Raw genomic sequence first — 16,663 nt, forward strand, 5'->3', positions numbered from 1 at the left:
GTGAGAGTTTATATAATCAGCCATTAACACAGAGAGATGAAGCCCCAGTAAGAATGTGCCGTTCCAGTTCTATGCCTATGCGACGACAGAGCAATGGGCCGTCTGTACTTGGTAAAAAGCTGGTTTTATTACTTTGAAGTTCTAGATATGTGGGATATTTTGGGGTATACGCAAGGAAGATGCTAAATATCGTCCGAACGCCGAAAATTCTGCACACACACAATTCCGGCATGTAGGTTTCAGACCTTTGGCCCTGCAGATGTTGCTGTATCTCCAATCCTCGGCCACTGGCCATGCTTGCTGGGGTTTGATGGAAGTCCCCAGCATCTGTTTTTAGATCATCAAGAACAGAAAGAGCACAAAACAAGACTCTTGTTCTGCCAAGTTTCTTTCCCCCCATAGCCTTTACACCAGATTCTTGTGACCAAGCAATAGTGCTCCCTTCCATCAATGTGGCTCAACTGAGCCACATCCTCAGTTTATTGTCGCTGCCCCATGACTCTCCACCTGTGAGTTCAGACAGATCTATGGTGCCTGAGGCCTGCACCTCTCCTTTCCATGGACCTTGCACCCACCCCCAAGTAGAAAAAAGGGCAGAGGCGAACTCTCAAAAGGGTTGTGAGAAAGAAGCTGAAAAATGAAGAGGTGTGATCAGTGGTGTCTATTAGTCTTCTATGTTGCATTAGATTATATTGTCCTTTAACCTAGCATCTATCTATCTGAACTTTGGGTACCTGGCGGCATAAAGAAGGGACAAAATCCTACCATAGCTGGTGGTTCTTGACCTTAGAGGGGGGACCAATGGATGGCATTCAAAGGGAGATCTCCCTAGGGCACACCTGCTGCGAGTTAGGCTTGGCGTATTTAGGTGTCAGAGAGGAAAAGCTTTTTCCTTAGGGTATGCTTCAACATGACAAAATACTGTTCCGTAGGGTGAGTCCTGTTCCGCGAATAAACTCTGTTGTTCAGCTCCACCAGGATATCCAACAGATGCAACTTCCTGTAAGGGAAGAAGGGGGAGGAAAAGAGTGAAAGTTGTCAATAGCCACATAGCAATCTGTAAAAAGTGCCGTATTTTTTGCTCTGTAAGACGCACCAGACCACAAGACGCAACTAGTTTTTGGAGAAGGAAAACAAGAAAAAAAGTATTCTGAATCTCAGAAGCCAGAACAGCAAGAGCGATCGCTGCGCAGTGAAAGCAGCAATCCCTCTTGCTGTTCTGGCTTCTGGGATAGCTGTGCAGCCTGCATTTGCTCCATAAGATGCACACACATTTCCCCTTACTTTTTTGGAGGAAAAAAGTGAGTCTTATAGAGCAAAAAATACGGTAATTTCCAGATGAACAGCTCTTGACTTTGCCGTAATATATAGGATTCTCTTTTTCGTTAACTTTGTTTGTGTTAAATACGTATTCTGTAGTTGACGTCCTTTGTAATGTTTTATTTTGAAACCTTTCAGATAATAGTTTAGTTTCCTGTTCATTATGTTGCTTTGACTGTATAATTTATATTGGACTTTCTTCAGAGGTATTTGATTCTGGATTGTTCTTACTGATGTTTAATATGCTGTAAACCGCTTTGAGATTTTTCTTAAAAATATAAGGCGGTATAGAAATGAAATTAATAATAGTAATAATAATTTAAAAGGTTTGGATTAATAGAAAAGATGCAAGAGGAAAAGGTTAATACAAGGACGCACAAAGGGGAGGAGGCGAGTTCAGGAGATACTTTGAAATTCTCTTTTTATGTTGGTTGTTGGATAACTGATTGTAAATTTCTAAAATCTGAAAAACTAAATAAAATTATATATATATATATATATATATATATATATATATATATATATATATATATGTGTGTGTGTGTGTGTGTGTGTGTGTGTGTGTGTGTATATATATATATATATATAAAGTGAAAGCAGTTTCTCAGAGGGTTATCGTATTTTTCGCTCCATTAGACGCACTTTTCTCCTCCTAAAAAGTAAGGGGAACTGTGAGTGCATCTTATGGAGCGAATGGCGCTGCGCAGAGAGGTAGAGCTGCGCAGCGCCCCTTCAGCGAAGCGGGAGGAGGAACGGAGCCCCTTCTGTTCCTCCTCTTGCTTCGCTGAAGGGGCGCTGCACAGTTCTCCCTCTCTGTGCAGCGCCTGTCCTGTGAAGCCGGAGGAGCAACAGAAGGGACTCCTTCTGTTCCTTCTCCAGCTTCACCGAAGGGGCGCTGCGCCTTCTCCCTCTCAGAGAAGGAGAACTGCGCAGCGCCCCTTCAGCGACGCGCCGTCCTGGCTTCTGCCTTAGCCCTGCGCAGCCTCTTCAGGCAGGGGAAGCCTTCATCCCGCTGCCCTGAAGAGGCTTGGCGCGGTTATCCCAGAAGCCAGAACAGCCACACGGTATCCCAGAAGCCAGATCCCTCTTGCTGTTCTGGCTTCTGGGATTCAGAATAATTTTTTCTTCTTTTCCTCCTCCCAAAACTAGGTGCGGCTTATGTTCTGGTGCGTCCTTTGGAGCGAAAAATACGGTAAGTTCTGCAACCATTCCCATATTTCTGTCCCTTTTCTGCACTCATACAAAAATGCAACACAGGAACCACCCATAGGAAAAGTGGAATTGCTACTTTGCTGTTGTTCACGTTGAGAAAAAAGCCTTTCTCCCCTCCAACTTTCTACCTTTTGTGCGGCTCAGTCAGAAGGTCAGCTAGAGCAGACAGGTAGTAAGAGGATGTACTCTGCGATCTCTCCAGGTATGATGCATCCAGCATACATTGGCTCCAGAGAATGTCTGCTCCTTGCGGAATGGTATACAGATCTCCGTCTGTCTCTATTAAGCTGGTATTTTCCTGCCTGCTTCCGCGCTCAACATAGTTCTGGACGAAGAACAGCTTGGGTTTCCCTGAGAGATAAACGCACGCATCGCCAGTAAAGAAATTCTTCAACCTCTCCAGGGAGAACGCAGGAGCACCCTGGTCTGTGCAGAAGATGCCTTGCTCGTTCCCTCGACTGATGAGGACGCAAACGAAGCAGTCGTAGTCCTTGTGTTGCTTCAGCCTCGCGACCTCAAACAGCTCGCGCACCAAGGAGTCCACACTCAGGAAGAGGCAACAGCGGACTTCGAAGGACAGCGCTTGGAAGGCTTCTGCCAGCATATCTGGAGAAAGAAAAACGCCCGGAAAAAGAAATTATGGAAGGGTCTTGCCAAATGCAAGGTGGTTCTTTTAAAACGAGATTCAGAGGCAATACAAAGCACAAGTGAGTGAGAAGATTTTTAAAGATTTTATTCTAAACAGCAAGCCACAGATACATTGCCAAGCAAGCACTTCAATCTGCCACTTGGAATAATAATAATGATAATAATAATAATAATAATAATAATAATAATAATAATAATAATATTATTATTATTATTATTATTTATTGGTACCCTGCCCATCTGGCTGGGTTTCCCCAGCCACTCTGGGCGGCTTCCAATAGAACACCAAACTACAATAAGCTATTAAACATTAAAAGCTTCCCTAAACAGGGCTGCCTTCAGATGTCTTCTAAAAGTTTGGTAGTTATTTTTCTCTTTGACATCTGGTGGGAGGGCGTTCCACAGGGTGGGCGCCACTACCAAGAAGGCCCTCTGCCTGGTTCCCTGTACTTGGCTTCTCGCAGTGAGGGAACCGCCAGAAGGCCCTCGGCGCTGGACCTCAGTGTCCGGGCAGAACGATGGAGGTGGAGACGCTCCTTCAGGTATACTGGACCAAGGCCATTTAGGGCTTTCAAGGTCAGCACCAACACTTTGAATTGTGCTCGGAAACGTACTGGGAGCCAGTGTAGGTCTTTCAAGACCGGTGTTATATGGTCTCGGCAACCGCTCCCAGTCCCCAGTCTAGCTGCCGCATTCTGGATTAGTTGTAGTTTCCGGGTCACTTTCAAAGGTAGCGCATTGCAGTAGTCCAGGCGAGAGATAACTAGAGCATGCACCATTCTGATGAGACAGTCCGCGGGCAGATAGGGATGCAGAAAACTCCATCCCTGACTGCGCTGCCGGATGGGACCAAGATTCCCCATACTTGGCTTAGCTGCATCTAGGTGGGATTACAGCAACGCTTTCTACGTCAGGTAGCCTTTGAAGGTGATTTGGAAACAGCAACCGATACAGCATAGGGCTGCCAGAACACTGCTGCTCAAAGATCTGAGCAAATTATGGAGACTTTACATTAACTACACAGGCGGCCTATGTATTTCCAGGCCCAATTTAAGGTGCTGATATTTACCTTTAAAGCCCTGAGCCGTGAGTTCAGGGATTCCACCAACCACGCCCTCCCACACCAGAAAATCATTCATTCCACTACCCTCTTCCATTTTCTTCTTCTTCCTTTTCACTCAGCAAGCAAACGGCCACCTTTCTACAACTACTGAGCATGCTCAGACCTCCCTAAGCTGTTTTAGAGGAAGTGATTCGATTCATTCCTTCATAAACACTAATATACAGTCTAGCCATCAGAGGGCAGGATTGCATCTTTATACCTCTCTCTAATTCACAGTTTACTCTGTTATGTGTTTGTGTGGGGGTGGGGTGGGGGGTAGGTTCTAAAGCACACCACATATTCCTGTGGTAAATAACCTGTCACGAAAATTTCCACGGAACAATTTTACCCCAGAGCATTATCAGCATTATCAGCAGGAAGCAAGGCGGGCGTGGAAACTTCCTCCAATATAATAATAATTAGTAATAATAATTTATTATTTATACCCCGCCCATCTGGCTGAGTTTCCCCAGCCACTCTGGGCGGCTTCCAATCGAGTGTTAAAAACAATACAGCATTAAATATTAAAAACTTCCCCAAACAGGGAATATAAATATTTAAAAACAGGCAACCTTCGCACAAAAAATCCCCAATCCAACATGATTTATTTTTTTGCGGCGGTGGTGGTCGGGGAGATCCCCAAACATTGTTTGATATTCAAAAAACACTCTGCTTTTCCTGGAACTGTTTTGCCAAACTAGTTCTTAAGAGAAGGAGGAGTAGAAGTGCATGGGACACTTAATGTCAGGGAGTAGTTGGTAATTTATTCTATTTCATACATGGTGAATAAATTTTGACTGCTGTTGACTTTGTTTTCCACATATGAATGACCAGCAATTTATTTTTGCACCTGGCTAGGATTCCGAAGAGTTTAAATTTAAATACAATATGAAACCCCATGTTATGCAGGAATGCAACAGGACTCACAGGTATGGATGCATAGGAGTACATTGTTATAGGTTGTGGCCCTGGGCACACCTACCTGGGAATAAGCCTCACTCAACACAGTGCAACTTACTCCTGAGCAAACATACTGTATTTTTCGCTCCATAAGATGCACTTTTTCCCTCTTAAGATCTAAGGGGAAATGTCTGTGCGTCTTATGGAGCGAATGTGTGCTCCCTGGGGTGGGGGAACCCGGGCTTCCCCCACTGCCAGCCCCAGAAGCTCCGGGAGCAGCTCCCCTCGCTGATTTTGGGGGCTGGGGGCGGACCCGGGCTCCCCTCGCCACCCCTGACAAGCTCCTGAGCAGCTCTGAGGTAGCCCGCGAAGCCTCCGCAGGGCAGCGTGAAGCCTTCATCTTGCTGCCCTGGGGAGGCTTCACACGGCTATCCCTGGCTTTTGCGGGAGGGGGGGAAAGGGAGAGAGCGAGGCTCTCTCACTTCCCCCACCTTCCGCAAAAGCCCCCAAGAGCCGCGCTCCCTTTAAAGAGCTGCGTGGAGTGTGTGTGTGGCTCTTGGGGGCTTTTCCCCGAGGAGGGAGAAGGGCAGCCCATCACTGACGGGCTGCCCTTCTCCCTCCTCGGGGAAAAGCCTGCAAGCGCCACACACACGCTCCACGCGGCTCATGAAAGGGAGCGCTGAGCAGAGCCTGGGATGCATACAGGCTCTGCTCAGCGCTCCCTTTAAATAGTATTTTTTTTCTTGAATTCCCCCCCCCCCAAAAAAAGTAGGTGCGCCTTCTGGAGCGAAAAATATGGTACATAAAATTGCTGTGTCAAAGTACAGTCGTACCTTGGTTCTTGAACAGAATGTGTTCCGGGAGTCCCTTCGACTCCTGGAACTGTTTGAAAACCAAGGCGCGGCTTCCAATTAGCTGCAGGAGTGTTCGAAAACCGCGACACTCACTTCCGGTTTTCGATCGTTCAAGAGCCGAAACGTACGTGTTCCAAGGTGTTCGGCAACCAAGGTACAACTGTAATTAACTGTGGGCTCATGTCCTCTTGCAACTCCAACAGGGTTTGGGGTGCCAACATTTTCCGATCTTGGCCGATTGCTGGGGTCCGACCCTCTTAAAGGCACGCCTCACATCAGGGTCAGGCCCATGAGAAGCAAGTCTTACAAAGGGCAAGCATCGTCAGCAAGATCTATCATCCCCTTTTGTAGTGATGTTCAGGCACGAGCGCTTTTGGCTATACAGCCAGAACCATGCATCCACAAAAGTCACAGAAATGGATGGGGCAGAAAAGTCCAATGAGAACAGAGCATTTTCAGGGGCCAAGGAAGATGGTCGGAGGAAAGAAAAATACAATTTTAAAATATACGAAAGAGTAGGGATGGAATAGAGTATTGAAGATAAGGGTTTGGCTGGTTGGCTGGCAGCAATCCACACTTCCAACATTTTACTGGAGGCCCCCATTGGTCCTTAACTATCTCGGCTCAGGTTCAGGAATGGCAACTTTCACTTTCAGATCTAAAGTTACGTTTTAGTGAATGCTCTCGTTTCGCTTTGTCTCCAATGCTTAAAGCACCCATCTCCGTTCAGTTCCAGGAGGTTCCCGGGTTACTTATTCAAAAAGGATCAGGGAACAGGAGATGGAGAGAAAGAATTCATACCCCAAAGAGCGACTGCCAAAGTAGGCAGCACTGGACTAGCTGCATGTTTCCTGTTCTGAATGGAAGGTTATCCTGCAATATGCTCTATGTGGGGCTACGTTTGAAGGTGACCCGGAAACTACAACTAATCCAGAATGCGGCAGCTAGACTGGTGACTGGAAGCGGCCGCTGAGACCATATAACACCGGTCTTGAAAGACCTACATTGGCTCCCAGTATGTTTCCGAGCACAATTCAAAGTGTTGGTGCTGACCTTTAAAGCCCTAAATGGCCCCAGTCCAGTATACCTGAAGGAGCGTCTCCACCCTGAGGAGACACTGAGGTCCAGCGCTGAGGGCCTTCTGGTGGTTCCCTCGCTGTGAGAAGCCAAGTTACAGGGAACCAGGCAGAGGGCCTTCTCAGTAGTGGCACCCACCCTGTGGAATAACCTCCCACCAGATATCAAAGAGAAAAACAACTACCAGACTTTTAGAAGACATCTGAAGGCAGCCCTGTTTTGGGTAGTTTTTAATGTTTAACAGGCTACTGTATTTTAATATTTTGTTGGAAGCCGCCCAGAGTGGCTGGGGAAACCCAGCCAGATGGGCTGGGTATAAATAAATTATTATTATTATTATTATTATTATTATTATTATTATTATTACTACTACTACTACTACTACTACTACTACTATTAATTATCCTTCAGAGAAAAGTTAGCTCGGACCAGAGGTAAGGAACTTGAGGCCCTCCAGATTTCCTTTCCATTGAACTGCAGTATTGGAAGAGACCGCGGGGATCATCTGGTCCAATCCCTAGCAATGCAGAAATCTTTCACCCAGTGTGGGACTCGAACCCACAACCCGAGATTAAGAGCCTCTTGCTCCACTGCCTGAGCTAGGTGTTGTTGGACTCCGACTCCTATCAGCCCCAGCCAGCATGGCCAATGGTCAGGGATATTGGGAGCTGGGGGGAGAACGGCCACAGGTTCCTTCATTTTTGCTTATACCTTCTTGCCCAGTAATTCTAGTTGTCTCCCACCTATCCAGATACAGAGATTTTGGCTGTAGTTCTACCACATCCTTACAATAATTAACCTAAAGGTAAAGGGACCCCTGACCATTAGGTCCAGTCGTGACCGACTCTGGGGTTGTGGCGCTCATCTCGCTTTATTGGCCAAGGGAGCCGGCGTACAGCTTCCGGGTCATGGGGCCAGCATGACTAAGCCGCTTCTGGCGAACCAGAGCAGCGCACGGAAACGCCGTTGACCTTCCTGCCGGAGCGGTAACCTATTTATCTACTTGCACTTTGACGTGCTTTCGAACTGCTAGGTTGGCAGGAGCAGGGACCAAGCAATGGGAGCTCACCCCGTCATGGGGATTCGAACCGCCGACCTTCTGATCGGCAAGTCCTAGGCTCTGTGGTTTAACCCACAGCGCCACCCTCGTCCCTAATAATTAACCTGCATACATTTAATTTTGGCAAGACGTGTTAAGCTGTGCATAAAACTGCCTTGTCTCCCGAGATGATTGCTGATGAGAAACAGGAGAGAAAAGGTTACTGTTCCTTTTCTTCCTCTGTTCTCATCCCGCCCCAAAGGCACAAAACGGCCTTGACTGCACTCATTTGTGCTATTTTTAGCCACTTGTGTGTTCCAGTAGCATGCATCAAGCCCTCAAGAGATTTTTATTTTTGCTTATGTAAGAGACTCGTGGGGAATTTTTCCAAAAAATAAATAAATGGCTGGAGGTGAAGCAGGGGCATGTAAGGGTTAGACTGGGCATCCCTTTTAAAAAATGTTGCAATCACATAAAAAAAATCCAAAGGAAACAAAAATATATATTTTTGCGCAGTTTCATGGGGGGGGGAGGAACACACAAAAATGCTTTAAAGCTTATAGAAAAAGATGGTTATGGACAGAATAGACAATAGTTTTATAATGAGAATAAATTAGATTCTAACTATAAAACTAAGGCGAAATATTGTTTTGCAAGCATGAATTAGGCACCTCTGCTTTTTCTCATGAGAATGTATTCCTAGGCCTGGTTAGGTCCACCCCAAAAATTCATTAATGGACCTAATTGCGAGTACAGTAGAGGGGGATTATAGGTGTGAAGGAGCAATTGATCCCATTCAGAGAGTTCAGGTAAACTTATCTAAGATGACTTTCCCATCCAGGTTTGTAAGAAGTTCTGATTTCACAATTTTTCTCCTGGCTCTGTTAAGAGACTGTCGTCCCCATTCCCCACCACATCGAGCTCGATTCTGGTTGATTACTTCCACAATAGGAAATCTACAAACTTTTAGAGAAGGGAAGGCAGATCCTGCAAACAATTGGCAGCATGCCATCAAGCCAAGCTCTGATCAGATCCCAAAAGCCCATTCAGCACCTTGCAGATTTCAGCAATGATCAGATAAAGGATCTTGCCTGGCCTACACACATCCATTAAGAATGAGGAGGGAGATACCACTTCTGAACCTCCTCATAGATTTAAATATAAACAAACAAAATCCCAGTGGGCAGAGAAATAGCACATTATGGAGTGGGCCAAGCGAGAGAATCTTACAATTGCTAGCTTGTTCCTGCTGTTTATTGGCAAGGAGATTTTGTTGAATAGGAGAAAATTAAAAATGAAGCCGCCCCTGCAATCTGAAATGAGACTCTTGAGAGTCCCATGGACTGCAAGAAGATCAAACTTCTCCATTCTGAAGGAAATCGGCCCTGAGTGCTCACTGGAAGGACAGATCCTGAAGCTGAGGCTCCAATACTTTGGCCACCTCATGAGAAGAGAAGACTCCCTGGAAAAGACCCTGATGTTGGGAAAGATGGAGGGCACAAGGAGAAGGGGACGGCAGAGGATGAGATGGTTGGACAGTGTTCTCGAAGCTACCAGCATGAGTTTGACCAAACTGTGGGAGGCAGTGGAAGACAGGAGTGCCTGGCGTGCTCTGGTCCATGGGGTCACGAAGAGTCGGACATGACTAAACGACAACAAGCAACAAAACCACTGCAGTATTTTTATTCATTTGGTTTTCTCACAGCTACATCCTAACTTTTTCCAAGCAGCTCATAGCGGGCTTTCAGGCTTTTTCTCCCTAGCCAATTTTATTTGCACAGCCACCCTATGAAATAATGGATTAGATGAGAAGATTGGCTCGTTGTCACACAGTGGGCCTTCATGGTAGGGGTTGTCTGAGGATCTGAATCTGGATCCCCTAGCTTTCAGTCCAATACGTTAACCGCTGTGCTGTGCTGGCTACCATCTCATTGTGCTGCTTGTGGAGACCGGAACTAGCCCTTGAAGTTGGAAGGACATGGAGAAAAAAGCGAAATTTTTCCTTCTCAGATCAAAAGTAGATGTGGGGTTCAAGGCGAAAAGGAAACACAAAGTGATACACGCAAGGCCGTTTACCGGCAAAGCTTTCCACACAACAAAAAGGAAAGAAAATGCTTATAAAATATAAGTTTCCCCACCCCCGACTGCCCTTTTACTACTGAGTGGAAGGAGTGTTGCAGGAACCTACAGATAATGCCTTTGATTATGCCTCCCCAACTGCATGCTATCTTGACTGTACTTTTTCCATTTCTTTTTAAACATATAGCATCCATATTGTCTTATTTGGATTCTTCTGGGTGTTAAGTTGTGGGAGAACATATCAGAAGACACAGCGATTCTTCAAACAGCTCTTGTTTATTCACAGGCCAGAACAGAACTGAACTGAAGGGTTCAGCCAGCATGCTTATATAGAGCTCCACTAGAATGCAACAGTAACCATTTTCTGTAACTATCCAATCACTGAACGTCACTTTCAATCCCTTATTTGCATATGTGGACCTGAGTGAAAACTATCTACAGTATCCCCCTGCTGGCCCAGGGTGAGAACTTCAGTACATAACACCCCTCCCCACCGAGATAAGGCGTTAGTTACAATCGTAATGGTTTCCTTATATACAGCACTACACGTAATGGTTCAATTAGGAACAAAAGCATATCGGTTACATTTCCCATACTTAGACCAACAGTGATACATGTCCAACAACATAGTCCTTTAAATAAGTTGGGCGCTTGGAAACTCTGCCAGACCACCGGGGACCGGTACCCAGGTCCGGGGGGCCTTCCGATTCTTGCTGAGGCTGTGGCGCGACCCTAGGTGGCGTTGAAACCAAGTCCCCTGGATCCGCTGCTCGGGGTGGAACATCCGCAAGTGGAGTTGGCGGAATGTCAGGCACGGCAGTGGTCTGAGTCTGTGGGAAGTCCGGCAGACCCTCTGAAGCGGCTTGCTTCGGCTCCACGCCTGCAGTTTGTGAGAGAGGTGTAGGTGGAGCCTCGCCATCTGTAAGTGTCTGTTCCGGAGCCACGAGTGCAGTTGGGGGCACTGCGGTAGTGTCCAAGTCCCCAACCCTGCGCCTAAGCTGGTCTATGTGCTGGCGCCACAAACGTCCGTCTTCGAGTGCCACCTGGTACGAGCGAGGTCCAGTGACTCCCACTACTGTGGCTGGCACCCAAGGAATGTCCCCCACAAAGTTCCGGGCAAAGACCTGGTTTCCTGGAACAAAGGACCGAGGCGCATTGGCACAGCCCGGGGGTTCAGCCACGGCAAAGTCCAGGTGCAGCCGGTCGAGCGGAGATCTGAGGCAGCAGCCCATAAGCAGTTCGGCAGGACTCCGCCCTGTGGCTGCATGAGGGGTGATGTGTTGCACGAACAAGTATTTGGCGACCCGCCCGTGCCAGTCTCCCTGGTCCAGGCACACCAGTGTCTCTTGCCGAGCGCACCATTCTCTCCGCTTGCCCCTTGCTTGATGGATGAAATGGTGCCATTAGGGCACGGCGGATGCCCAGTCCCAAAAGGTACCACTCAAAAGTGCCTGAGGTGAACTGCGGTCCGTTGTCGGAGATGATGACATCAGGACACCCATGCGTCGCAAAGAGGCCTCGCAGCACCCGGAGGACAGCCTCGGTAGGGGTGGAGGGCATCAGGGCCACCTCCAGCCATTTGGAATAGGCGTCCACCACTACCATAAGGGGCCGGCCGTGAAAGGGGCCGGCCAGATCGATGTGCACCCTCGACCAGGGTGTCTTGGGCGTCTCCCAGGTATGTCCCTTAGCTGCTGGTGGCGCAGGCCTCGATTCTTGGCACGCTTGACAGGCGGAAACCCAGGCAGTGATTGCATCGTCCATGTTAGGCCACCAGACATAACACCGAGCCAACGCCTTCATTTTGGCGATTCCCGGGTGGCCAACGTGCAGAGCCTCAAGGATGCGTTGACGGAGTCTTTGGGGAATCACAACGCAGTCTCCCAACAGCAGACAGCTGCAATGAGCCGAGAGTTCATGTTGTCTGGTTGCAAACGGCTGGAACTCCGATGCAAAAGGCCCTTGTGGCCACCGCCTCCACACCCAGTTGAGCACACGGCTGATGGTGCGATCCTGGGCAGATGTGGAGGCCACAGTGGCAGCCGATACAGGCGCTGCCAGAAGATCCTCAATCTGGAGGAGCGATGAAGCAGGAGCCGGGTCTTCCACAAACGCTGGAAGAGGGCAACGGCTGAGGGCATCGCCATGGCCCATCGATTTCCCCGGGCAATGGACAAGCCGGTAGTGGTAGGCAGCCAGGAAAACAGTCCATTGCAGCATGCACGGCGAGAGGACCGGTGGAGTTGGTCGATCACCGGTGAGGAGGCCCAGGAGTGGCTTGTGGTCGGTGATGAGGTCAAAAGTCCTGCCGTAGAGGTATTCATGGAACCTCTTCATTCCAGCTACAAGTGCCAGTGCCTCCTTGTCGAGCTGGCTGTAATTCTGTTCAGTTGGAGATAGCATCCTGGAAAAGTAGGCGAGCGGTGCTTCTCTTCCATCTGGAAAACGGTGACTTAGGACAGCTCCGATGCCAAAAGGTGAGGTGTCGCAGGCAAGGACCAGCGGCCTGGCTTCACTGTACTGTACCAGCACACTGTCCGATGAAAGGAGAGCCTTGACTGCGTTGAAGGCCGCAGTCTCCCGATGACCCCAGGACCAAGTTGTCTTCGTGCTGAGGCGTCGGTGAAGTGGCTCAGCCACCGTGGCTTTGTGGGGCAGGAACATGTTATAAAAGTTCAGCAGTCCCAGGAATGCCTGAAACTCCGTCTTGTTTTTTGGGATGGGGGCCTGCTGGATAGCACGGATCTTGGATGTCGTCAGGTGAAGGCCGGAGGTGTCGGTAAGACAGCCCAGGAACTCCACCTGTGGAATGGCGATCTGGCACTTCTACCTCTTTACCTTGAGCCTGGCCTCCTGGAACCTGGTCAGCACGGCACGGAGGCGCTCGGACAGCTGCTGGTGTGAGTCTGTGGACACCAAGATGTCGTCGAAATACAGCACCACGCCCGGAAGCCTTTGCAGTAGAAGCTCCATAAGGCTTGGAAGATGCCAGGAGTCTCACTCAGCCCGAACTGAAAACGGCAGCAACGGAATGCCCCTCGGTGGGTGACGATCGTCTGGGCTTCAGCGGTGGCATCATTGACGGGCAGTTGTTGATAGGCTTGGGCAAGGTCCAGCTTAGCAAAGACCTTACCCTCACTCAGGGAATGCAGCAGGTGTTGGACAAAAGGAACCGGATAAGCGTGCTGCTGAAGTGCCTTGTTGATCATGCGCTTGCAGTCGGCGCAGATTCTCACCAGCCCGTCCGGCTTGACAGGCGTGACGATGGGAGTTTCCCACTTGGCATGGTCAACTGGCTCCAAAACTCCTTGGGCGATCAGCTTGTCCAGTTGTTCGTCCACCTTAGCCTTGAGAGCAAAGGGAACCCGGCGTGGCTTTAGCTTGATGGGGCAACTTGTGGATCAAGGCTAAAGGAGATGGGCGCACCTGTATATTGCCCCAAAGTGCCGTCAAAAACCTCGGCAAAGTCTTTGACCAGACCCTCAGTCTCTGCGTTAGAGATGCAGTTGATACCGGGGACTTCCAGGCCAAGGGCATCAAACTAGTCTAGCCCTAGGAGGCTTGGCTGCTAACCTTCGACAACCACCAGTCGGAGCAGGCCCGAAAAATCCTTGAAGGCGATCCGGAACCGGCCAACGCCTACCACGGGAATGTCGTTTCCCTGGTAGTCTCTCAGGTGTACGCGGTGAGAGTCGAGTTGCCTTTTGGACACTCTGGGTACCAGTCTTTTGATGGTGCTCCAAGACACGATGGACAGGGCAGACCCGGTGTCGATCTCCATGTCACATGGAGCTCCTTCAATGAGCACCGTGACGTTCAGATTGCGTCACGTAGGCGAGTCAGTTTGGCCAATCGTGGTTCCAGACGGGCAGCGGCAGTTGGTGAGAGCGAAACAGCTTTCCATGGCGGACTGGAGTGAAGACTTGGACTTGCGAGTCGGTGAAGGGGGGGTGTCAGACGGAGCCGATCAGCAGACCTTAGCGATGTGGCCCCTTCTGGAACACTTCCGACAGATGATGTCTCTGAATTGATACTTGGCACGGAAATGGTTGCCTCCGCAGCCGGCACATTCCGATTGGCCCTTGGACTTCTGTTGGAACTTCCTGCGCTCCCGCTTTGTCTGGTGCACGTCATCATGTTCACTGGAGGATGCCTCATCACTGCTGGCCTCTTCATAACGAACTGGAACTGGATTCCTAGCAAGACGCGGGCTGCTGGCCTTGCGGATCTCCTGAGTGGAGCATTCAGCAGCTTCCGAGGCCACGGCCTCCTCAATGGCTTTCTGCAGCGTGAGGTCTGGCTTGGCGAGGAGACGCTGTTGCAGACGGATGTCCAAGACCCAGCAGACGATTCGATCCATCAGGGCATCGTCTAAGTCTCGGAACTCGCAGTGCATTGCAGCCTGTCGGAGGGCAGCGGTGTAGTTGTTAATTGACTCCCCCGCTGCCTGGTTCCGGCGGTAGAACGCATGGCGGGCAGCAATCTTGGACGGCTTTGGTGCGTAGTGGTTGCGGAGCTTCTCTTGAATCGTGTCCCACGGTGTTGCCTAGAGTGCTACAGGCGCAACCAATGCTCAGGCCGTTGCAAACACCTCAGGCCCACAGAGGCTGAGGAATAGGCCCCGCTTACGCTCCTGTGATACTTCCGTCAGCTTGTTGGCTTGGAGGTAGCAGTCGAACTGAGCGAGGTAGGAGTCCCATGATTCAGAGGGCAAAAGTGAAGCCATGGTTCCGATGCCGATGTGGAGGCAATGGATGGAACACAGTGCTCTAGCCAGAACGGTCAGCTCTGAATTGGTTCTGTTCAGTGATTTCGCTCAGTGTTTCAGCTCAGTGATTCAGCTCCGCTCAGAGGGTGGCCACATCTGGCTGTGCTCTGTTGTCCATCAATCCCATCGTCGTCGCCAGTGTTAAATTGTGGGTGAACATATCAGATGACACAGCGATTCTTCAAACAGCTCTTGTTTAGTCACAGGCCAGAACAGAACTGAACTGAAGGGTTCAGCCAGCCTGCTTATATAGAGCTCCACTAGAATGCAACAGTAACCATTTTCTTTAACCTGAGTGAAACCTGAGTGAAAACTATCTACAGTATCCCCCTCCTGGCCCAGGGTGAGAACTTCAGTACATAACACTGGGCATTACTGAATCAAAAGTTATCATCTCCCATCTGCTTCCCTTTTGCTTTGTTTTATTACAAAACGGCAAGAAATTGTAAGGGACTAGTTTATACAATGTAGTGCTAAGCGGGAAACAGCAGTTTCAGACTTCGTACACGCTATACCTTTAAAATACACTCAGAATACATTCTTTGCCCCAAAGAATTCTGGGCCCTGTAGTTTACTCCTCCCAGGGTAACCATTCCCAGCAATTCTTAAACTACAGTACCCAGAATTCTGTAGGGAACAGGGAATGTGCTTTAAAGGTATAGTGTATATACACAGTCTTAGCAAAGTCTTAGCAAAGTATATCTGAAGGAGCGTCTCCACCCCCATCGTTTTACCCGGACACTGAACTCCAGCGCGGAGGGCCTTCTGGCAGTTCCCTCACTGTGATAAGCCAAATTACAGGGAACCAGGCAGAGGGTCTTCTGGGTAGTGGCACCCGCCCTGTGGAACACCCTCCCACCAGATGTCAAAGAGAACAACTACCAAACTTTTAGAAGACATCTGAAGGCAGCCCTGTTTAGGGAAGCTTTTAATGTTTGATGTATTACTGTATTTTAATATTTAGTTGGAAGCCGCCCAGAGTGGCTGGGGAAGCCCAGCCAGATGGGCAGGGTATAAGTAATAAATTATTATTATTAGTAGTAGTAGTAGTAGTAGTATTTAAACCTATCACACAATCTAGGGAAAATTAAAACATGGTGTGATCTGTTAATCTAGGGACTACCTCCCCTCCCCAGAAGACTTTTTTCCTGACAGATCTACAAGATACGGTTTGTAGAGAACTTCGACCACTTCAGGGCCCTATACCGATGCCAAGTACCTAATTATCAACTTGAGCTTTCAGTCACCGTTGTTTTACAAGCAAAGAAAAACTGGGAGCCTGAGCCCATCTCATCAAATCTGAGCTATTAAAAGATTACGCAAGTTGCAGACTCCAGCAGTTAAGGAGGAATTCAATTTTTCCTAGCACTTACTTGTATCGTTGCCAATGCAGTCTATAATCAAGCATACTCCCAAAGGCTTACTCCGCATTCTGTATTTGTTAAGGACCTGCATTGAATGACAAAATGTAATTATCTATCCTATCTCCAATACATGGACCTTCTCCTCATTCCCTTTTCCAAGGTATTTTTTGCTGAGCCTAGTGTAATTCTATGGATAACTCCAGAATGCCCTTCTTACTGTGCATTCATGATGATTAGTGCTCATTAGGGTATCGGGAGCAGTTATGAATAATCCCACTTCCTGTACAGTTTGTGCCTGCA

The 16,663-nt window shown here is 48.6% G+C and overlaps 1 protein-coding gene across 2 annotated transcripts in view; it reads right to left on the reverse strand.

The window, feature by feature from the left end:
- Positions 1–612: 612 nt before the first annotated feature.
- CFLAR (CASP8 and FADD like apoptosis regulator) overlaps positions 613–16,663 on the reverse strand; it is a 37,467-nt gene continuing 21,416 nt past the window's right edge. For both annotated transcript variants that reach the window (XM_053360977.1, XM_053360987.1), the window contains 3 exons: positions 16,373–16,448; positions 2,661–3,138; positions 613–1,000 (listed from right to left, as the gene is read on the reverse strand). In XM_053360977.1, the coding sequence (XP_053216952.1) occupies positions 865–1,000; positions 2,661–3,138; positions 16,373–16,448 (690 nt within the window). In that variant the 3' untranslated portion in view covers positions 613–864. The remainder of the gene's footprint in view (positions 1,001–2,660; positions 3,139–16,372; positions 16,449–16,663) is intronic.

The sequence above is a fragment of the Podarcis raffonei genome, chromosome 1 (genome assembly GCF_027172205.1).
Source record: "Podarcis raffonei isolate rPodRaf1 chromosome 1, rPodRaf1.pri, whole genome shotgun sequence".
Classification (NCBI taxonomy): domain Eukaryota; kingdom Metazoa; phylum Chordata; class Lepidosauria; order Squamata; family Lacertidae; genus Podarcis; species Podarcis raffonei.